The sequence below is a fragment of the Gopherus flavomarginatus genome, chromosome 3, assembly GCF_025201925.1.
Source record: "Gopherus flavomarginatus isolate rGopFla2 chromosome 3, rGopFla2.mat.asm, whole genome shotgun sequence".
Classification (NCBI taxonomy): domain Eukaryota; kingdom Metazoa; phylum Chordata; order Testudines; family Testudinidae; genus Gopherus; species Gopherus flavomarginatus.
In genome coordinates, this window is record NC_066619.1 from 122,256,362 (window position 1) to 122,280,200 (window position 23,839).

Genomic DNA, 23,839 nt, shown 5'->3' on the forward strand with positions numbered 1-23,839 from the left:
TTAAGGAAATTATTTTGGGGGAAAACATGTCACACAAACTCATTGTTCACTTGTCTATTCTTTTTCCTCTGTCAGACCAGGATGAGAGAGCAGCAGAACTAAGCAGGGAGCAGAATGAGAAAACCATTCGCAGCACTCAGACAGCTCTCCGTAACTTCAGAGAGTTCCTCATCTCCAAATATCCCTCAGAAACCCGGGAAATCTATGTCATCCCTTGCAAAGAGCTCGATGCATACCTAGCTTCCTTCTTTGTGGATGCCAGACAGAAGGATGGCTCAGAATATGAGCCAAACAGCTTGGCCAACTATCAGTGCGGGCTGGAGCGTTATCTCAAAGAACATAGGTATGGATACAGTATTACAAGGGATAAAGAATTCAAGAGATCTCAAGAAGCTTTGAAACAAAAGCAGATAGAGCTGAGGTGTAAAGGTAAAGGAAACAAGCCACACAAATCCATGAAGCTGACCTTTGCTGATGAGCTTATCCTACGCAAAAGAGGCTTGTTGAGTCGATATAATCCCGAGGGGCTGCTGAACCTTGTCTGGCTAAATAATACTAAGGCATTTGGACACTGCACAGGTTTTCATGGGTCCACCCTCAAATGGGGGGATATCAGGCTCCGGGTGACAGAAACAGGCTTGGAATACTTGGAGTGGATGGGGCAAGAGACTGGGGATTTGAATGCCAAAACCAAGAGAGGAGGGACTGATTCCAGAGTCTATGCCACCCAGCATGCTCCACAGACCTGCCCGGTGCAAGACTACAAGGAGTATGCTCAAAGACGGCCCCCTGCAATGCGATACGAAGACGCTCCTTTCTACTTGTCCATCAAGCCAGTTGTCAACCTGGCTGCACTTCATTGGTACAACTGTCAAGCCCTGGGGAAAAACAAGCTTGCTAAGATGGTAAAGACGATGTGTGAGAAGGGCAACATCCCTGGCAGAAAGACCAACTTCAGCGTCTACCAGAGCTGCAGCACCCTGTCCGAAGCACAGAGTAACCAGCTGGTGCTAATCTGTAACAATTTAAGTCAACAAGCTGCCCAGTCTATGGCAAGCCACTCCAGTTCTGGCAACTTCATAGTGTCGGCTTCTTATGACTCTTCCTCCGACACGGCCTGAAAGGTGGATTTCAATTGAACAGTTTTTTTTGTTAAGCTCTGAATTTATGCCCAATAATACACATCAGCTGTGATTGTACACTACTTCCTCACACCTTCCCAGTGTTAATTCACTTTATAAGAAATATAAATATATAATATATTTTTCTTTTTACAAATAAGTCGATAGAAATAGTTTAGTATTACTAACATAGTATTTATAGTGTTTAATACAAAAATGAAAGCTACTTATGGGTTATAATATAATTGCAGATTTTACAAAGGCAAAATGGTTCTCAGGCAGCACAAGAGTGACTGGAAATACAGTTTTTAACATGCATGCAAACAATGAGTGTAAATCTCCATGGAGGCTTACACCTCAAATCTGTTTAAATCATTTTGTAAAGCTTCTTATTTTAACAACATGATCTCCAAGGTAGAGGGAGACCAACTTATCTCTGGCTACCCGAAAGCTTGTTCTTGTTCAGCCAGACCAGGAAATAAGAGAGGTATCAGTGTAAGCTTGTGAAATCATTTAGAGCCGTTTTTGTTTTCTTATTGTTATGGTTCCTGAGGAGCATTTATGCCAGCTGGAAAAAGAGATAATATTCCTAAACAAAGTCCACTGAAGACTATTTTAAACTATTTTTTGTTGTTGATTTTCTGTGATCAAAAATGTCACTGGTCTTTAGACTATGAAATATTGTTTTGAACAATATGCAAAGGTGTAATGGCAAAAAGACTGTTATACAAATAATCTTTACTGTTTCAAACTAAGCATTGGTCATTAGTATTTTGTTTTATGTCATCCATGGAAATGCAACGTGAGCTTCTACTAAATTAGAATTTCAGCTACTCTTTCAATGTTCCCGAGAATGCAACAGTGCTGAAAAATCAGAAATCTTTTCCCAAGCTATAAAAATAGACTACAGATAAATCAACTGTGTCTTCAATTGTCATTCAAAATCCATAGGAAGCATAATGGGCAATTTAAATCATTTTTATATTTAATACTGTGCTGGGGGACTAAATTCTTAAAATACTAGAAAACACAGTGAGCTAAATTCAGCTCCAATTCCCATTGAAGACAATATGTGTGACTATGAAAGCAGAATTTGGCTCTTAAAGAAAAAATAATGACTGTTATCTTTCCAGCTGATTTACTTTGCAGTATAATTGTTCATTAAGCACAGGGAAGACACTAACAAATTAAACATTTCAGTTGGAAACATTACATTATAATCCCTAACCTTTATAGTTAAGTATGATCATTCTGGTGGTAATTGAACTGAGTTTATGCTGCATTACATATGAAAATGCTTTGCTAAGGTACTCTAGCACTGCAAAGATGAGATTTTAGACAAAACCACTAGCGACTTGATCTGATGGCCATTGAAGTTAATGGGAGTCCATCCATTGACTTCAATGGGTGCTCGATCAGGCTATAGGTGAGCAAGCTGTCTGTTTCTTTATTGACGTTCTTTAGATCTGCAACTCTGTAGTGAGTGACATTTAAACCAGTGGAGAATAAAGGGAAGATGAGAATAAGAGTAGCAAAAAGAAGTAGAAATGGACCAACTCAACACTGTGTTTGAATATACTTTAACTGATGCGAGGATGAAATTTTCTCCTATGCAGAGGATTGATGCAAGGTTCTATGCATCACTTCAGCCTTATTTTGAAGTCTTTGGTGGAACATTAGTAGCACATCGGCCTTGTGATGGCCCTCTGCATAAGCATGAATTTCACCCCAATGAATCTCTCTCTACACCTTAGCAGCTTGTAACACATAGCTGCAAAGCAACTGGCGTGGGGCACAGTCTGCTTTTGAACTCCCAGTGATACCTACATATCAGTGCACCTGTGTCACTGCAGGCTTTGATTTCTTGTGTGCTTGCTAAGCCAGAGTTTTGCACAAGAGGGTAAAATCACCAAGAGCTACTACTCCACCCATCTTTCCGGCTCCTGAGTTACTAACAGATACCGTACCCTTTCTTTCCCACTGTTGAGGACTTTGGGGTAGACGTTGGTTTGGCTGGAGTCAGGTGAGGGTAGCTGATAGTTCATACTGCAAGTTCTTACTGGCTTTACAGGAGGCATTGGTCTTGATTATGAGCATTGCATTTGAGGCCAAAACTTGCGCCCATGGATATTAGCATCAGGTGTGCCACTGAGTTCAGTGGATCAGGATACTTGGCCCTTTAGGGTGTGTCTACACTGCAGTTGGAGGTGTGATTGGAGAACAGATTGGCATACCCATTCTAGCTGAACCTAGCTTGCACACCTAAAAATAGCAGTGCAGGTGGAGCGGCATTGGCTAGCAGCATGAGTATGCACCCAGGCCCACTGATGTGCTTGTGCAGCCTGTGCTGAGCTAGCTTGGATATGCAACCTGAGCTGCAGTCAGACCTCCAATTGCAGTGTAGACATAACCTTAGTGAAGGAGGAGGAAAAATAAGGCACAGTAGTCATAGTGACGCGCCTTCCAGGACTTCTAGATGGTGCCTGCAAATAAATGTGCCAATGCCTCACACAGTTTGGGTATCCAAATGCCACTCCTGTGACTCACCCACATGCCCTGTCCTAACATGCCTCCTTGGAGAGACTTGTGGTGGCAATTGTCTCTGTGATGTGCAAGGTGCTGTAGAATCCCCCTTCTTGGCCTCTCTGCTCCCACAGAACAGAACTGCAGTGTCGTTAGGGTATCCAGCTCCTCCCGTGGCTGAGCAGGAGACACAGGGGACCCATTGAACCTAGTGGCAACACCACCATGAGAGATAGTAATGCATCCCTCTCGTGGGAACCCATGTAGGTAGGACCTGGAATTGTTAGCTCAGGTGAATTGGTTTGTGGTGTGATTTCTCCCTTGTCATATTTTCTGATCAAGCTTTGTCTCCCTGATTGGCCCCATGCAGCCTAAAAAGAAACACTTTTCTCCGCCAAACACTTGAAATGTTGCTTTGTGCACGTGAGTGTTGTGTTTTAGGGTATGTTTCTACACAGCAGCTGCAGTAGAATGAGCAGCGGCTTGCTCTAGCCAACCAAGTACGTCCCCAAAGGGTCAGGTGAAATTGTACTCGGGTGGGTTGCTGGAGCTGCTGCTCATATTGCTGCCGCCACCAGCTGTGTTTAGCATGCTAGCATCTGCAGAGCTAGCGCATGTCTGTCTATCCATGCTGGGAATTATACCTCCAAGCTTCAATGTAGTCATCCACTTAGACTTACCAGAGCCTTTTACTCTGTTTGGCTGGAGGAAAGTATAATCAGAGTAGATCATTAAGGAAGAAAAGGCACTAAGATTGCTGAATGCACTTGGGGGGCAAAAGCAGTTCCATTGCTTTTTGCTTCTCAATGCATATTTCCCATACCCTTCCTGCCAGCTCCCATTCCCACAACGTTTGTCTGTTGGGCATTTACAAGTGTGACTTTGGGATCACGTCATAGGCAGGGTGTTAATCTGCATGAAAGACAGCAGCTCTGCTAGTTCCCATGCTTAGGAATCAGTGTGTATTTTGGAGATTGAGAAGGAGGGACGTGTTTATTGCATTTATTTTATTTTTAAATACATGTTTTAGCCTTTTCTTTTGTACGTTATGACAACCCTAATGAGTAACTCAGGGTTACAATACTGAGCTTGCCATGCCAGTGGCAGAATGCTGAGAGCTTTGCTAGGGATGGTCAGTGCAGTACAGAGCTCCCTAGTTAGACTCTTTGTTGAGGTAGCTTTGAACACATAGGGCCAGAATCTGATATCTGTATAGGAGGGTTGCCACTGGCTATGCCCCCACTGCCAGCGAGACCCTCTCTTCCCAGCAGCTTGCCCCCACACCCATCCCACCCCAGGAGCCCCTGGCATGTCACACACACACACAGCAAGACCAGGGCATTGGCTGGACTTCAGCGTGTTGTTGTCCCCCAGCTGCAATGCACATGGCCGGCAGCAAATAAAACCTGGCATGCCACATCCGCTGACCAGGAACCAGCAAGGCAGCAGAAAAACTGGCCAAGCCAGGTGGCAACCCTACTGAGTAGCACCATATTCCAACAGTAGACCCATTGATATCAAAGGGCAGTTGGAGGAAGGTACTATTCAGTCTGAGCAATGGTATCAGAATCTGGCTCATAAAGGAGGTGTTATATACTTCTTTAATAATATGCCCATTGTACATTTTAATGTAACCTGTCAAAACAGAGCTTTGAGAAGTGAATTTCAAGTACTGATCTCTTTTTTAACTTTGAGAAAATGAGTGTAATGACTCTTCCTGTGCGATATTTACTTGTTGAAATAGCTGTAAGTGGGAATGTTGTTGTCTCTGCAGCATGAAGCTTTCCTGTTAGTAAAGCCACGACAGTGCAGCCAGGACATAGTTCTAAAAGTTGCCACAAGCCTCTTAACCCTTTATTTCTACAGAAACCAAGGGCCAGATTCTGTCACCCATACTCCTTGATTGGTCCCACTGAAACCAAAGGGACTAGTCGTGAAATAAGATATTACTCATAGCCAATGATCTGTGCCATGTGAAATGATGGAGTTGGGTAACTTGTAGAAATGCACTGAGAGTTTTTGTCTATGCTATTGGCTGACTTCTGTCCTAATGAAAACACTGGCATGGGCTCTGTGCATTTTAAACCAAGTTAAGAAAAGTAGCACAGTTTAAAAGTGTTTAGGATGGTTTGCATCAATGTGACGGCCCTCATTTACACCTGAGCAAACCCACTGGCTTGAGTGGGGTAACTTGGGCATAACCGAGTGCAAAATTTGTCCCTCTAATTTTTTTTCAAGTCTTATTACATCTACTCAAACCCTGTGCAGGAGAGAGATTTCCAACCCACTGTTTTTGTTGTGCAAAGTAGACTTTGCTGAGGTTACTACATTACCACATTGTCACTTCTTGCAAAACATCTCACATTAAAAAGCATAACACTAACAAGTGTAGTAAATGTAAGGAAAACAGTCTGTTTAAAAAGCCAAGAAACAAACTTGGAAGTGTGATGTGATCACCCATTAAAATAGACACAGGTGAGTTCATCTGAAAGTGACCGTTCAAATAAATGCATATGAGTCTATTTGAATGATTGGATATTCAGATATGTGTGCATCTGGATACTAGAACTGAATGCTTATGCCTTGTTTTAATAATCACTGGTGTGTATCTCTGGTGTTATTGTGTATTTGCACAACACGCTTGTTTCACTATGTGATACTCCATACTTGAGATGGGTGAACCCTGGAGTTTTGTGAACTATAAGTCTAGTATTTGTTTCTGAAAAGGTTTGCACAACTAGTTCAAGTATGTGAATCTTACCTGGTTACACAAGCTTCCACATAGCTATGATTTTAAATACATGCAGTTAGCATAAAAAGCCTACAGGTTAACTGTCGTTACACTGCAATGTGCATGTAAAAACCCTCTTCAGTTATTTAGTGTAATAATTCTACGATAAGTGTACAAGCGATGTCATGTTGGACAATATAACCTTGCAGAACAGCTGTACTTGTCACACACGTCTGTTTCTTGAAGGATACCAACATTGTGGAACTATTTCCTATTAATGTGCATTTCTCAGAAGCTACAGACCATTGGTATTTAATCTACAATGTACTTACAGCTTTGTTTTTGCCTATGAGGTGTTTTACAGGTTTAAAGTAGCACACACTTTGCTCAAGTGTTTGATTAGAAGAAAAACCACATTGTATTACTCTGCGGGTATAGCTGATGTGCTGCACAAAACAGCATTGCCTAGTAGGGGGTGGCTTTGTGCTTTCACACTGCCTGGATTCTGGGCTGGACAAGGGGCCAAAATGGCCCTAATGTAAGTTAAAATCCCCATAGCACCATGTCCTAGCCATATTCTGTTCAGATTCTTATATGGCCCTCATTGCCGTAGTATCTGAACATTAAATGACATGACTAGCATCTGTTATGTATGGTTCTTCCTTTCTCTCTTCCCCTCCCACAAGACAATTTGTAGAAGTTTGTGATGAGGTCCTGACCCCTGCCATCCTCAACCCACCCCCTCCTATCCTGATCCTGACATGTCCCCTATACCAATGAGTGTGAAAGAACAGCTCACTTTCCCTGCACCAGGAGAATCTTTCCTCTGCCTATTGTGGCAGATTCATGGCACCTGCACACTGGAGCAGGGGACAGAATCTTTCCCACTGAGTGTGCCTACCTCTACTAACAGACACATCTGTAGTCCCTGGAGCACCGGGCCCCAGCATTCTGGTAACTGCAGGCTTAGATCTTGGAGTATGCGATCATTGAAAGGAACACCAGTGTGTCTATTTGAATGACCACACAAGCAGAGAGATGCACCTCAATGGTTTATCTCAGACCTTGAAATCATTTAACACGTTGCAGGAGATCTTTCCCACCCTGCCATGCAGGTGAGCATAGGTGAAATTCACCATTGCACAAGGTCTATGCACCATTCAAGTCTAACAAAAGTCCTCGAAATAGGATTCAAATGGGATCTAGCGTACTTGGCACAGGGGGTTAATTTCACCCTATAAATGGTGCCAGGTATAAGGAAATAGAACTGTGTCTTGTCCCATAGCTCCTTGCGTTCATAAAGGGGCTAAGGGAGCGGTGAAATCATGCCAATTAACACAGATATATGGTATAATCTGTCCTAAGTTAAATTAAACCATTTTTTACCTTTGTGCTCATATGGACCAGGTTTAAGATGTACGGTACACAGTTAAACATGACAGGAAACAGATATGCATTTTGTTACATGAGATTCTACTTCTGTTGTCACATAGAAAGGCCATTCTGTTCTGTCTCAGGCTAGATTGGTATCCTAACCCACCCAGGGACAATGAATTTTCTTCTTGTGTTTTCATGTATATACTGGAATCTATTCTCCCATTAAGAGGGAATAGTACATAGAGAAAAAAATCCCAAAACATGGATTTATTCATGGACAGTAAGCTCAAACTGTACCTTAGAACTATTTTTTAAAGTTCTGATTCTGAACCCTTTTGATTAAAAACCTTTAGTTGAAATACTCCCATCAGAGTAGGCACCAGGGAAGCCCTCCAAGACAATCAAACCACTGTAGGTTCTGCTACCATGTAGGTAGGAGGCTGCAAAGTAGAAACACAAGGCTACGATATAGCTCCTCCTTGTTCTAGGAATCCCAAATGTTTTGAAACAGTGTTACCATAGACACTGGGCGCTGGCTTCTCCAAACTTGTCCAGCAGTTTTATGGCGGTGTACCTCCACCGTAGCTGATAGTTACCCCAGTGGAACCTAGTGGAAAATCAGTCTGTGATAGTAAAGTGACTGCAGAGGTCAATATGGCAGCCATTATAAACTCAGCAACAGAGCCTTAGTTCTAGTGTATCATGTGTCTGTGTATAAGCAGTAGCTTTTCTCCTGATCGTACAGGATAAGAGTGTCAGAACACAGCCGGTCATTCTGATGCGAAGTGCAGCTTTCTTTACCCTACTTTTTGTGACATTTCTCAGCAGTGCAGTATCACCAGCGCAGTGCCCTCATGATAGAAACGATAAGAGTGCTAGCATAGACTAGCCGCCATGCCAGTACTTTGATCACCCTGTCGTCTCGATGGGATCAGAACAGGGTTATGGGAAGCATTGGTAAAGGCATCACACCTGTGCTCCGATCATTCCAGGCACCAGCACAGCTGCACCAGTGGGGGTGTAATCCTGGGAGATTTAAAGACAATTGCCAGGGTAAATACAGGTAGCTATTCGTGGCTTGCAGTGTCAGGAAGGAGATAGCTAGTTCGTTATTCTTGATAATAAGCCCTCACGTTGGGGAAATGGTCAAACCGACAGTGATATGAGGAGTCCTAGTTCCTCCTGGTGAGGAAACGTCAGTTTAGTACAAAATTGGCTTGTAACGTGGAAGTAATATTTTTCATACAATATAGTTTCCCTGTTGGTGTGAGGAATTTCTTTTCCCATCTTCTGTATTCTCACTGAATCGATTAATATGAGGAGGTAATAGATACAAAATTCTATTAGTTTGATTGTGCAAATGATGTATTTGCAGCTAAATGAGTTCTCTTTGTGTCGATAATGGACCTGCACTGGAAAAGGGATTAGCAGGTTAGTTCATTACAGAGCAGTGTGAAGTATCTTTAACAGTCATCTGTTCTGCAGTTTAATTTGGATCTACAGTAATGAATGGACACTACATCCATTATAGTTGGGATTTTCAGTAGCCTAAGGGAGTTAGATGCTCAGTCTCAATAAAATTCAATGGGATTTTGGTGCCTAAAGCTGTTACACATCTTTGAAAACCTCAGTTTATTGCATTATCCATTGCATTAATGGGTTATGTGTTTTTATCCCATTGTTATTTTCTACTGTCTATAAATCTCATGTAAGTAATTGAGTTGCCAACTGAGATGAAAAATTAACAAAACGCAGGTTTTTATTTGGCACAAAAATTCTGATTATTTGATGCTGAAAGAAAATAGACCTTTTAATTCAGTTTCAGAGATACTATCCTTGCTATTTTTTAATAGTCTATTTGTTATAAAAAGACAGTCTGACACTTCCCAAGCCTGGAATTTGACCTGCTTTATAATGACTATAATCTTGTGGAAAATGTCCTGCACATCCCCAGGGCAGTCATCTCAACTTGTGTAAATTGGTGTGTGGCTTCATTGACTTTCATGGAGTTAGGCCAGCTTAACCCAGTGGAGAATCCAACCCAGAGTATTTATTGGATTTGGGTATTTTTATTGAAATCCACCTCTCTTTCATTAAGAAATTTTAAACACCTCAGGCAATAACCATGGCTTTTATAGGGCCTAGACTTTAAAAAAAAGTTTTGTGCTCTGCTTATGCAGCTACATCAGAGACAGTGCAAAAAAAACCAAACCCCACAACAGCTAAAACCCTAATGAATTCTAGAGGTGAGTTTATATCCTCTGTAACGTAAGTGGTCAAAAAAGTTATATTTAGTGCTATTTTAACTAATAGACATTCTTCACAGGAGACTAGAAAATTTGAAGGGTGCTGGGTCATCAGAAAGGGAGCCTTTCCCTTGTAAGTCACGAGTTTAAACCACGCTGACAGTGACTAGAGTTCATTCTGTCTCATAGTGATTTGGCTAGTTACCATAGTGAGATGACTTGGTGGTCTCGATGTAATGCCTAATGGAGATGATTGATTAATGTGTCCATATCACTAAAAACATCACTGTTATTTACAGCAGCCAGAATACTTGGTGGTAGTCTCAGTAAAGGCCGAGTGTTGAATGGGCTGTGGAGACTAAGCTATCCTCTTCTTCCTGTAAGTGGTCCCTCCAGATCAGAGATAAGGAATCTAGTCCAGTCCCCTGCATTCAAGGCAGGACTATGTAATAAGTAGCCCATTTCTGACAGGTGTTTGACTAACTAGTTCTTAAAAATGTCCTGTGATGAAGATTCCACAACCTCCTTTCGTCTTTGTTAGCAGGAATAGAGCTCAGGAGCTTTGATTCCAAATGATATGCCATTACCACCTGAGCTGAAGTTGCTGGTGGCAGAAGTGCTCTTTACCTTCCGTGGGCCAACATGTAGAGGACAACATAACCACATACACTTAACCAGGATTGCACTTTGACCCACAACCATTGACATCCTTTTTTTCCTCTTGAGTTATGCTTTGAATATCAGTCTTGAGAAAACCCAAAGTGAAACTAAATCAAAACAACTGATTTTCCCCCCCAATTTCACATCAAAACTTTCACTCAGTTTCAACAGGAAACCACAAATCAGCCCAAGGGTACATCCAGTTTTTTGGGGGTTCGATAGATCGCGTCTCATCTAGATGTGATCTATCGATCCCTGAACGTGCTCCCGTCGACTCCGAAACTCCACCGGAGCGAGCGGCGGTAGCGGAGTCGACATGGGGAGCCGCGGACGTCGATCCTGTGCCGTGAGGACCCGAGGTAAATCGATCTAAGATACTTCGACTTCAGCTACGCTATTCACGTAGCTGAAGTTGTGTATCTTAGATCGATACCCCCCCCCGTGTAGACCAGCCCCAAGTTTGTTTGAAATTGGGGCTAACTTTGCACTGCGCAACCCGAAACAGAACCTGCAACCCAGTAACAATTCTGCAATGATTTCAGATTTTATTGTGTGTCCTACTCTCACGGCAGCCATCCAGCCTTGTGTTACAACAGACAGCTTTGCAAAGGAGATAGAAGGGGTCTAGATGTTTTTATTTAATATGTTAACGGGTTGTACTAGTTTTCCTTGTCTTAGTGTTTGCTTACAGGATACTGTAATGCATATGGCTTCTAGAATTTTACTGGTCAAATTAGACTGTGAAACGACTATGCAACTTTCACTCTGGGGTAATCCCCGGTTTGCTCTGCATTGCTGCTGATTGGATTCCCCGTCTGTGGTTAAAAGTATTTAATGTTTTAATGTTTTTACTTCTCACCTAAGGCATGAGAACAGACCAGTTAAAGAAATAATTTCCCAGGATTTAAGGCTTGAGAAATAAAAGCAACATTTAGAAGAAAAGGCAAAAAGGATATCTACTGGGCTTCTATATGATTTTGAATAACTTCATTCAGGAAGACAAATATGCTCATAGCAAAGAAGAGGCAGAGCAGCCAATGAGTTATGATTGTGCTAGCAATTTTCTTATGAGTTAATTTTTTCCTGTGTGCCAGTCATAGGTCCAAATCTTCCAAGCCCTGACTTAAATGGGAATTCTATGCATGAAGTATTTGCAAGATTGGATCCTAAACATAACTCATATATATGGGTGTGTGTGACTTATACTACATCTCTGTACATAGTATATATACTGTACATTGATATAGCTACAGAAAGTATTAGAGCATATACAGAAAAAAATCTTACTCATTTGTTCATTAATTTTATTTCAAAATTGTTTTCTGAATATCTGTGACCTATGTAATATATTTTTGGGCCTTATTCCTCCTCCTTTGCTCAGGAAGAATCAGGCTTGTTTTAGGGAATGTTTTAGCTGAAAAATGAGATCTTAATAGATTATAAAATCATACCATAGTGATTCTTGCCAGTTTCGTAGCACGAGATGAAGGAAGAAAAGAAAATGTTTTCTAAACGAATATGCTTCCTGCCCATTGATCCATACTCACAACTTCCATGTAGTAGAAGAGGAGTTTTACAGGCTTGATTGACTAAACTCTTTGAGGGTTGCATGCAGTGTAAGTGAGGGCAGAACTTGGTCCTAAATGTGTAAATTTTAGCCAAACTCCAACTGTTCTCTGAAGAACAGAAAGGAGGGATTTCATTAGGTAGGGGGCATACAACTTTCAAGTGACATAAGCTACTACAGAAATAAATTTGGTGCTGTACACACTCACTTCATTTCACTTCTGAACTCCTTTTGCCATTATACAGGGATGGAGGTGTCCATAGCTCTTTGGCACTTCTGGTTGACGGCTTGTGTTCATAGATCTTGGAGTTCCAGTCCTTTTCTCTTCAAACTTCTCTTGACCAGAGTCTTTTTGTCATATCCCGTCTTGCTGTCATCTTCTTCTCATGCTTTCTTTGCTGGTTGTTCTTCTCCAGTTCTTCTCCAGTCCACCTCAGACATGCGGTGTCCAGCCTATTTGTCATTGAGAACTAAGGTGATCAGATGTCCCAATTTTATAGGGACAGTCCTGATATCTGAGGCTTTTACTTACATAGGCACCTAATACCCCCAACTCCCATCCCAATTTTTCACACTTGCTATCTGGTCACCCTATTGAGAGCCCCAAGTTCATCTTCTCCCAATTTCTTCCATGTACACCCTGTTTACTTTCTGCTTGCCCACCATCCTCCTCAATATGTTATTTTCCACTGCCTGTTTCTTCTTTTCTTCCAGCTACGTAAAACACACCGGGGGACAAACTCACGCAGCATACACTTTTCCTTTCAGTTCATTACTTAACTTCCAGTCCCACAGGCCACCTTTTCCACTGCCACTTATGCACACTGGGTGCTTTGTACACTCAGCTGAAATATAAAGTACACAGTTGTCAAGCCTGGCTCCCAGCTCTCCTTTTTGGTTTTCAAATGGACACTGACATGCCCAAATTTAGGTTTTGGGTTTCTGACATGCTAGTTTGAGAGCTCAGGTGTGGAACTGGCTGTCCTCACTTGGGCACGTGTGTTATTTGGGCCCTACTCTTCCAAAGATAAGGACCTATTCTCTTTGTCCCCTAGGACCCTGCACAGAACTTGCATTGAAATGAGGATGAATCTCATACATAGACCAAAGGGTCATTTTGGCTTTTAGAAATACAATCCATATTGTCTTTTACTATAGGTTTAAAAATTAAATAAATCCGACATTTTTTCGTATTCTTGATATTTCAGGTCACATATTCAGTCTCCACCATCTACACTGCTGAAATCTGAGAATCCCTACATTTGATAATAAAAACAGCACCAGAGACTAACACTGAATCTGGAATGTCCTACTGAGATTCAGATCTTTATCATGTGAGAAAATAATGTTTCCATTTTGGGACTTAATTCTGCTCTCAGTTACTATCATGCAACACCACTGGGATAACTTCAGTGGCATTGCACCGCTATAGACTAGAGCAGAATTTGGCTTTTTGATAGGACCCAATTCAACAAGGAATTTATCATAAGCAGTGGGACTTAAGCACGTGCCTTATGCTCTGATCCAGCAACGCTGCTAAGCATGTACTTTAAGCATGTGAATAGATACTGACTTCACTGAGTCGACTCAAATGTGTAAAGCTAAGCACATGCATAAGTGCTTTGCCAGATCAGTATCTTTGTATCTATATTATTTCTTGTCTTGGTGAACAATACTCATGCAATGTAGCATTCTTGAGCTGTCACAATCTACCAGGTCATGGCAAGGTAGAAGAGAAAGAGATTAGATTACCAAGAAGAATGTAAGTAAAATGTTGATGAAGATAATCTAATGGCACAGAGAAAGGGGGTGGGGGAGTTTTGAAAACACAATAGAGCTCTTTGTCTTTTTTCTAAAGAATGCAAACATAATCTTGGTCTTTGACCAGCCTTTTAATGTCCTGTTTTGTTTTACATGGGAATTAAAAAATATTTTCCATTTGTTTTAATTTTCTGCTCACTTTAACTTTGACCTTTGAAAAGCGTTTTGCTATGACAACCGTTGGTCTCATGGTGAGCAGTGCCAGGAAAACAGCAGCAAAAATAAATCTTTTAATTTATTTTACCTACTATGTTTAATCCCTTTAATCTGTTAATGATCTGTGTTTTCTTCCTTTTTGCAAAACAGCAGGTTTAGCACTGTTTAGCATGAGTTTCGGGGACATATGTTGTTTCACTATCACAAAATTTTCACCTAACAATTTTCCTAAGTGATGAATCCATTTTCAGTATTAAATCTTACTCTAAAACCAACTTTATCTTACTGACTTTTTCTAAATGAGACCTCATTATAGTTAAAACTCAGCTTTTTAACAGAACATTTTTTTAAAAGTAGATTTTTGTTGTTTTTCTTTTGTTTTATAAACAGTGTTTGTTAAAAAAATTACTGTCTTGCCAAAAAAATGATGATTTCTATGCATTATGTGATTCAGTGATGTTGAGATTTTGCATGTCTTGTAGGTGCTCTTACATATGTACATTTGTGATATTTGTAGAAATGTTAACCATGTCAATCAATGGCTATTAGCCAGGATGGGCAGGGATGCAAAACCATGCTCTGAAGTGTCCCTATCCTCCATTTGCCAGAAGCTGGGAATGGGTGACAGGGGATGGATCACTTGATGATTGCCTGCCTGTTCATTCCCTCTGGGGCACCTGGCATTGGCCACTGTCAGAAGACAGGCTACTGGGCTAGATGGACCATTGGTCTGACCCAGTATGGCCATTCTTATGTTCTTATGTATTGCTGCTATAACCACTTATTGTAGTTAATGGAAAAATCTGTACTAAGAGGCTGTGCCAGTTAACAGTTTTATGTATGACATGATAAACTGTGTACTCTGCTGTTTGTTTAACGTTGTGAGCCAGTATTTAGTGCCTTCTGTAGAAGGAAACAATATGTTGTGGTAGACAGGAGGTGCCAAATTTAAAATATCCTGTCCCACACAAGTGACCACACACCAGGTTCAAAAAAAATCATTTCCATCTTTAAAAAAAAAAAATTCTAAAAGTGACTGGGAAATGTCATGGATTTTTCTTCTTATTTTTACGTTGGGAAAAAAACTCGATAAAGTTAATCAACATGTATTATTTACTAAATCAGATACATGTGAAAACACAAGAGTGATTGGTAAGAAGGGACATGTTGCTGGACAGCATTTTTTTTTTGGTCTGCATGTGTTGCAGAAAAACGGGAGAAGAGTTTGATATCTGAAGTGGTGATTTTAGTATCAAATCACATAATTAGGAAAACCTTTTAAATTAGTAATGGAACAGACTTAAAAACGTCAGTGACCTTAAACTGAAGTGATCCAGTAATTATGCTTTTCTGTGCTAGCTTTCTTAGTGGTCCTGATTCTGATCTCCCTTGTACCCTTTGTAAATGAGGAGTAACTCCACCAAAGTCAATGGAGCTCCATTCCATTGTTCATCTCTATTGAAACCAATGGAACTACGCTGCTGCAAAACTAGTGTGAGATCAGAGTCAAGCCCAATATTTTTGGCCTCACTCTTTTTGGGTATCTTCATGCCAGACCCTTTGTATCATAATTCTGACATTTCATTTTCAAAAAGTTACTTTTTGTGCTCTCACTGAAGAGGCTGAAAATAGGAACGTAAAAACAAAGTAGATGAATTCATCTTGATTTTGGTGTGAGTTTTCACAGAGTGAGATCTGTAGATTCCTTTTTTAAGTGGAAAACCAAATGACATGAGTTTGCTGGAAGGGTTTAGGCTGAAGAGGGATGATCTACTGAAAAACTTGGGAAGACTTTTTAAACCAAAACACCAAGTTGCCAGAAAAGCAATATTACTTGAAAAATGTCAGTGATTAACATTCATCCCTCGATTAACTGTGTTAAAGTCAAGTCTATACCCCAGGAATGAATTTGACCTAGAAAAATCTTAAAAGCACTTGTAATTGCAAGCTTCCTCCAAAAAGACTGTTAAGCCAGGATTTTCCAAAGTGACTAGTGGGTGCATCGCTTTTTGGGAGTCCAATTTGCGACCCCTTAAAAGACCTGATTTTCTGAAGGTGGGTGCTCAGCACTTACAGAAAATCATGCCCCTATGTCTCCCAAAAATCAAGGCAAGCAAAATCAGTAGTCACTTCTGAAAATTGTATCTACATTTAAATGTATAACGTCTAGTTATGACTCTTTAGCGTGTCCCAATCTTCTACATAGTGCTTTTCAGCAGTAGACCTCAAAGCACTTCACAAGTTTTTTAAGATATTATTCTGTATAACACCCCTGAGAGGTAGGGCGGTGCTATTATCCCGATTTTACAGATGGGGAACTGAGGCTCAGAAAGGCTAAGTGACTTTCCCAAGGTCACAGAGGAAGTCTATGGCAGAGCAGATAATTGAATCTGTATGTCCCATGTCCTAGGCTAATGACATAACCCTTTCATCTCCAGAGATTTTGGGCCTGATTACCGACTGGTGTAAATTGATGTAGCTCCATTGGCTTCAGACTGGCTCCTCTGTTGCTGAGATGACTCCGTTTAATATTTGCTACTTTTAAAGTCAGCTTTGACCAACTGCAAGTTGATTCTCCATGGCTTTGTCCATCTGGTAGCCATTGGCACCTGAACAAAACGCATGTAAGATGCCACCACTGGCATGAGTACAAAATTCTAATTTGGGAGCGTTTACACCCACTTGGTACAGGTGTTAAATGGCTACCTAAAATGTGAAGCAGTGGAGGGCTATGCCCTTCATCTGTGCTGCTTCCTGTGCTCCTACACTAGTCAGCTGCTGTATCCTGCTCTTGTGTCTCTCACTAATCAGGGTCACTGCTTCAGAGGTAAACACCAGCACAACAGCAACAGCTACTCGACATTTTTCTATCTGATGCCCCAGTTTGCCAAAAATTACACGGGGTACCTAGAGTACAAAAGTTGTTTTTTCATGGCTTTCATGCCTTTGTCACTCATTGCGGAAGCTGGATATGTTTTTGCCAAACTAGATTACCATAGTGATTGACATTATTTAATTAATGCACTGTAATCTGGAAAAGTGATCATAACTCTACAGGTATAAACCTGGGAATAGGGAATGGACTGCTGCCCTCCAGGTGTAAAAGGCTCTGCTGGTACATGTTCGTCTCCTGCCACTGCTGATGGAGTCCCCAGCTCTGTGAAAGCTACTAATTTGGTTGTGCTAATACTACAGTGGACTGAATGCTGCTTTCCACTTGTGTGAGACCTTCTACTCAGGGCCGCCCGGTGGCGGGGGGGGGCAATTGGGGCAATTTGCCCCAGGCCCTGCAGGGGCCCCTGGAGTGGGGTCCTTCACTCGCTCCGGACGCCCCGGAAAACTCTCGCAGGGCTCGGGCTCCCAGAGTTTCTTCTGCTCTGGGTCTTTGGCGGCGGAGGTCCTTCCGCCTTGGGGCGGAAGGATCCCCCACTGCTGAATTACTGCCGAAGCGGGACTCGCCACCAAAATGCTGGGTCTTCGGCAGTAATTCAGCATTGGGGGGGCCTGCCGAGGGTCTTTGGGGCAGTTCGGTGGCGGGTCCCGGAGTGGAAGGACCACCCACCGCCAAATTACCACCGAAGCGGGGGGTCCCCTGCTGCTGAAGATCCCAGGCCCCCTGAATCCTCTGGGCAGCCCTGCTTCTACTCACTTACTCTGTTGTCAATTATGCACCCTTGGGGTCATCTCTTTTACAATCACTGATGTGTCCAGGGAAACCTTATATCAGTTTAACCATATTACAGGAAAAGGTATTTTTAGAAAATATTTTAATGTTCTAGGCTGGGTTTCTGAAAAGAGCGTAAGGGAGTTATAGATCCAAATTCCACTGACATTCAGGTACCTAATTCTCTTAGGCTCCTTTGAAAATCCCAGCCCTAAACGTAACCAGTTATTTTAAAACATAGATCTCCGTATGAAAAAGTAATCTATTTTTAGTATGAAAATGTGGTTCTGTGTAAAAAAGGCATCCTCTTCCTCAGCAAATCTGCTCCCTCTGTGTATTCTGAGTCTCATTTGCTTGTTTTAGTGGGGAAAATGTAAGATTTTGATGTATTTTAATACTTCAGAATCAGTTCATCTCTGGGAAAGTTATTTGGATTCTTTTCTGATTTGTGCATCAACAACAAAACTGTTAACTAAGATCCATTTGCAGAGCCATCCATTCAACCCCATTGCCTTCAAATTATGCCCTCCATGGAGGAAATAAGATTGCACCAGTGTAACAGAGTGGGGAATATGAGGAAAATGAAGCTGAACAGTGGTAACTGAGGACATAATCTTGGTGACTTGATCTTTGTTACTGGTGATGGGTGAGCCATAAAGAGCCCATCTTGGGACTCAGATCCTAGGCTAAGATTGCCACTTGTTATCTTTGCACATTTGATTTGGTGTCAGCAAGGAGCAGTAAGTGTGGAACCCCATAATGCCATTTTTACAGAGTAACCTATCACAGTAGAACTGCATGAAGTGTCAGATCTTTGGTTGGTGTCAACCACTGAAATCAATGAAGTTACTGCTGTTTGCATCAGCTGAGGATCTGGCCCTTATGTACATTAGGTGTGATTACAATAGTCCATTTTTCTATAAGGTCTATTTACCTCTCCGCAAAGATAGATGTCACCTTTTGTTCTCATACGTCTGACCCTCAGATTTTAACTGGGATGGAATAAATATTTTATGCCGTACAACTGCTTCCCGGTAATTTATTTCAGAGCTCTCCTGGAAAAGTGCTGCTGTTACACACTTTGCAAAAGAAACAGGGAAACACTGACTAGGTAAGGAGAAGAAAGTGAAAACAAGAATTTCATACAGTGGCTGTATTCCTGCCTTTTCTCCCCTCTCAGATCATTTTAAGTATTTCAAAAGAACAGGTTAAGTTGCTTATTCATTGGAGTAGATCATTAACTTTTGTCTTGCCATTGACTGATCTTCAAATTGCTAAACGATTCTGATGTTTTAGCATTTCAGCTCATTGTTTATTTCCCCACATGTGCACATTTTAAGTCTAGTTTTGTTGAACAATAGATTGATTTCACAGTATGTACAATGTTTGCTACTATTGTAGTGTGACTTTGTTTTTAAATATTTGTTTTTGGTACAGCCTTAAACTTCTAGAACTAAGAAGATCATTTCAAAATTAAGCAACCGATAACATCATTAATGTCTGTGATAAGTGCATGCTTTATTCACAGTATTTTGTCTGTACTTGGGTATGGTGACAAATCCTCATTTATGTAATAAACTGTTTTCTGCAAAGGCAGCTGCTTTCTTTAATCACATGAAAACAATGTGCTTAAAAATTTGAAGCACATTATAGAAAAGAACCCAAAGCACTCGCAAGCCTTTCAGGTATGGATATCAACACAGCTGTGAAATTCTTGTGAGCCTGTAAAACATTCTGAGGAGTGGCATGCAAACAAGCCCACCAAAGACTAGTTCTCACCCTGCCCTGTATAACTTCATTGACTTCACAGAGGCTCTGGTTCGGAAAAGCATTAGGCACATGCTTAAGACCATCTTTATTCAGGAAAGTGCTTAACCATGTGTTTTAGTCACAGTGACTTCAATGGGATTGGAACCCATGCTTCTAGGATGCTTTCCTGAATCTAGGCCTGAGGTTGGGGTTGGTGAAGATGGGGGTATATTTTGGCTCCAAGTGTCCCATTTTGCTTTTAGAACTTCCATAACCAGGACTGTTCCTCTCACAAGAGAGCAATGTTCTCAATTGAAATGGGGTTTCCCAAGCCCAAGGTGGTGTCTGTGTGTTGTCCAACTAGCCAGTGTGGTGACATGCCTTCTTAATGGCTAATCTGTGCACGTGCGTGTATGTGTGTGAGCAATTTTAAAAGTTCTTTAGGTAGTCAACAGAAATTACTTAAGGAAGGGGTTTGACTTAAACCTACAACAGAAGTAGACTCAGATCCAAGACTGTAAATCTAGCATGACATGTAAGTCAAATCTGAGTAGGGTGACCAGATGTCCTGATTTTATAGGGACAGTCCCATTTTGGGGGTCTTTTTCTTATATAGGCTCCTATTACCCCCCCACCCCGTCCCGATTTTTCACATTTGCTGTCTGGTCACCCTAAATCTGAGTCACAAACTCTATTATTTTAACAATGCCAATAAAGCAAAATATCCCAAATTAAAAAGCTGCAAGACAAGCCCCCAAAGCAGCTGCTTGTATGATGACAGCAGTGTTGAAGGAAGAGATTATCCGACAACCTCAAGTGCTTACAATAGGGGCATGACAAAAAGATAGAAATAAAACAACCGGTGATAACTGTTAACTGAGCAAAGGCAGAATGTTGTGGGTTTGCTTGGGGAGAATAGGGCAGGCACATGTGAGAGGATTAAGTGGGGGACGGGGGAAGAGCTAGTGAGTTGTTTTCTCCATTTGTCTCAGCTTTGGATCCCCATAAATTGACAAACTCGGCTAAATGGGGAACCGTGTTGCTGAGCAGTAGCCATTTGTGGGGTCATTGTGGTGCTCCTCTGTCCAAGCCCATGAAATCTCTTCTGAATGTCTGGTGATCTTGGGATGCATTGAAGAACTGATTAGAAGTTAGTTAGTTTTAATGCTGGTTAGCTTTAAAGCCTCTGCAGTGACTCCAGCAGTAGGCAGAAAGGGGGACCAGGGGCAATTTATATCAGATCTCCATACTCAGAATATCTCTGCTTCTGTAAACAGTGGAATGGGTGCAGGTTCCCTCCTCCCCCATTATGCACTTGGCTAACCATCCCTGGGACAGGTCAGTGTGATCTGCAGCCATTGTACATGGCCTTCTGGGACTTAGACATGCCATGAAGCTGTGTAAATGCTGATCAGGACTGGGCCTTAAATGTTTCTTGCCAGTATTAATTCCTCAAACTGATCTTGCAAGCTTTGCTGTATCTCTCAACTGTGCAACTAACCCATATCCCTGTCATGCTTTTATTGAAATTTCATAATCCAGACATTGTTTACAAATGACATGTTAATTGATGTAGAAGTAGCTCAGGGATATTATGGCACAATGCCTATTCAGATGTGTTTTAAGAGACAAGCGTTCACACATTAGTGAACTAGGGTTTAAAATTAGTTTATAATTTATTCCAAAAACAAGTGGAACTTGGCGGCTGTCCCTGGAAAGACATGTGAGATATCTCTTTAGAATAAGCCAGTGTTTGTCTGTGTTATAACGCTAGGTTTTGGCAATGAGAGTCATCTTGCAGCAGTTTGGGAGAATACTTTGAAAAAAGAATGAGAGAGAGCCATGAAGTTACCTCCTTTTTTATGTAAACACTCTCTGTTTGTAGATCCAAATTCTGGTAGGTACCAAATGGAAAATCTGCAGGTCGAAGTGGAAATGTGGGGCAGAAACTGACCATCGCTATCCCTCCAAAACCTATGGAGAAACCACCCCGAAATCTCTTCGTGAGAAGAGCAAAGACTGAAATGGTGGTAGCTCAAGGTTAGAATTGTAGATAGGGCTTTGTAACTCACCTTAGCTCTACTGGTGTTTGTTCATTAAGCACACTTGTTTTGGCATAGACTTCTCGCTTTCTCTTCCATACAAAACAATTCATAAGACACATGGTATTGAGGGAGATTCTTTGATACTCAGCATTTGGAAGGAGATTCCGGAATGTAGTAAGCATGGCGCTCTAGTCAAAGAGCACTTTTGGAAGCATCGCTCAATGCTGGCTTGTGTTTGGGGAGCTGCATATGTCTGTTCTCCAAGACAGAATAATGGAAAGTGTGTCCTTGTTTGTTCTGAAAGGGTTGCCCTGGACAGTAATGTCAGATTACAGGAACAACTACCACTCTTGCTCTGTGCACAGAGCTCCCTTTTATGTCAGGGAGCCGTGTGCATGCTGATTAGTGAGTGGCTCACAGTAACTTGCAGGCCTTCTTTTGGAGGAAGACTACATCTTTTGGAAGTAGGCATGATGCTGAGATATTAAAATAAATCACATTTTCAGCCTCTCAGTCTTGATGGTGTCTCATTAACCCAGCTTGCAAATTTCTACGTCCTTGCTCACCTTAAACACAAAAGATGTAACCCCTGCCTCAAGGATAGCACAGAGGGTATGGAGCTATCGGACCCATAGAGAAACTTAAAGTTCTGATATACGGTAAACACACTACAGCGCTTGTTGGACAGACGTGGAGCATGTACATATTTTTGACAGGGAGGAAATAATATAACTAGTTTTTATCATCTTAATTGTGGAACGCTAGTGAGCAGATTTTGCATTGGGTAAATTTTCGCTATGATTTTGCAACGTGCTTTAAAAGATATTGACATTGCGGGAGCGCCCTAGAGAGAGTCAAATGAAAAGAGAACATTTTCCTATGAGCCTGTCACTTGCCTGTACCATTGCAACTTAGGCTCCACACTCCTATCCATGCATGAAGCTATCCTTCATGTGCACTACTATGTGTCCATACATAATTTAAACAGTCAGAACTTGACTCTGCTGCAGACTGATGAATAGGCATGAAATATTTTTGCAAGTGCATAAATATCCTGACGTTAATGGGATTTTGGGATGATAAAAACAAGGAGGATTTGGCACACACTACACAGACAAAAAATGCAAATGACACTGTCTCCTGGCAGCCTTGGGCACCTCTTATTTAGGCCCCATTCTGAAAAGCACTTAAGCACATGCTTAATTGTAATGACTTTGTTGGGATTTAAGCATGTGCTTAAAGTTAAAAACATGCTTAAGTGTCTTGGGGCTTGAGCCAAAGCTATGGAAATCAATGGAAATCCAGATGACAACCTGCCTTCCTCGTTGCCATCTTATTACTTCAGCTTCGTTTTGTTAAAAATAATCTCTTCTTCTGTGTATACCTGAGCTACCCGTGGTGGTCATGGTAACTATCAATTTGTGAATCAGCTAGTTTGGTTCTCAAGTTTTAGGAACAACGTAAGCTGAGTTATATGGTCTCTTCAATCAAAAGAAAAAAGCGGGGGAGAGCAGCGAATTGTGTGTAGAATAAAAGAGTTATGAGGATTTTATTTGACATGAGTAACATCTTACAAGTATATTGAGTGTTTCATCCAAAGTCTCGCAAAACAGCTGTCTTTTTGTTCCGAGCTTGTTCAGTGCCTAGTACAGTGGGGGCTGACTGGGGCTCTTAGCTGCTACCGCAGTACAAATAAATAGTAATAAAATATTAGAGATGAGCCTGAACCAAACCTCGGTGTCTTGAATACCCTGGAACTTTGGAAAAGTTTGGGCTCCGTGCTTAACCACCAGTACTTAACCACCTGTCAGATTATATCCTGTACCTCAGAAACGTCTGCTTTCTGCTGGGACTCAAGGAAGCTGCATCAGTGATGCTGTCTCTCAAAAATGTTGTCCACAATTTTCAAATGTGTGTGTCTAAAATTAGGTTCCTATGTGGATTTTTTAAAAAGCATCTACGGCTACTAGGAGCACAAGTCCCACAGATTTTTAGTGACAGCGGTGCTCCTAAATTCCTTGGGTACTTTTGAAACTCTTTTCCCCCCAGATCCCATATTTAGGCTCATAACCAGAAGTGGCCTGGTTTTCAAAAGGACTGGGTGGTTGCTGTTCTGAGTGATAGCCCTTGGGCCAGCTGGCAGTGTGACAGAATCCTAGAAATGTAGGGCTGGCAGGCA

At 41.5% G+C, this 23,839-nt stretch overlaps 1 protein-coding gene across 8 annotated transcripts in view; it reads left to right on the plus strand.

Annotated features, from left to right (window-relative positions):
* Positions 1–23,839, plus strand: part of KIAA1958 (KIAA1958 ortholog) — a 142,213-nt gene that overhangs the window by 100,386 nt on the left and 17,988 nt on the right. For 5 of the 8 annotated variants that reach the window (XM_050943077.1, XM_050943076.1, XM_050943075.1 and 2 more), the window contains one exon: positions 76–2,142. The exons of the other annotated variants lie outside the window; for them this stretch is intronic. In XM_050943077.1, the coding sequence (XP_050799034.1) occupies positions 76–1,121 (1,046 nt within the window). In that variant the 3' untranslated portion in view covers positions 1,122–2,142. Of the gene's footprint in view, positions 1–75; positions 2,143–23,839 lie in introns of those variants that run through there. 8 annotated transcript variants of the gene reach the window in all.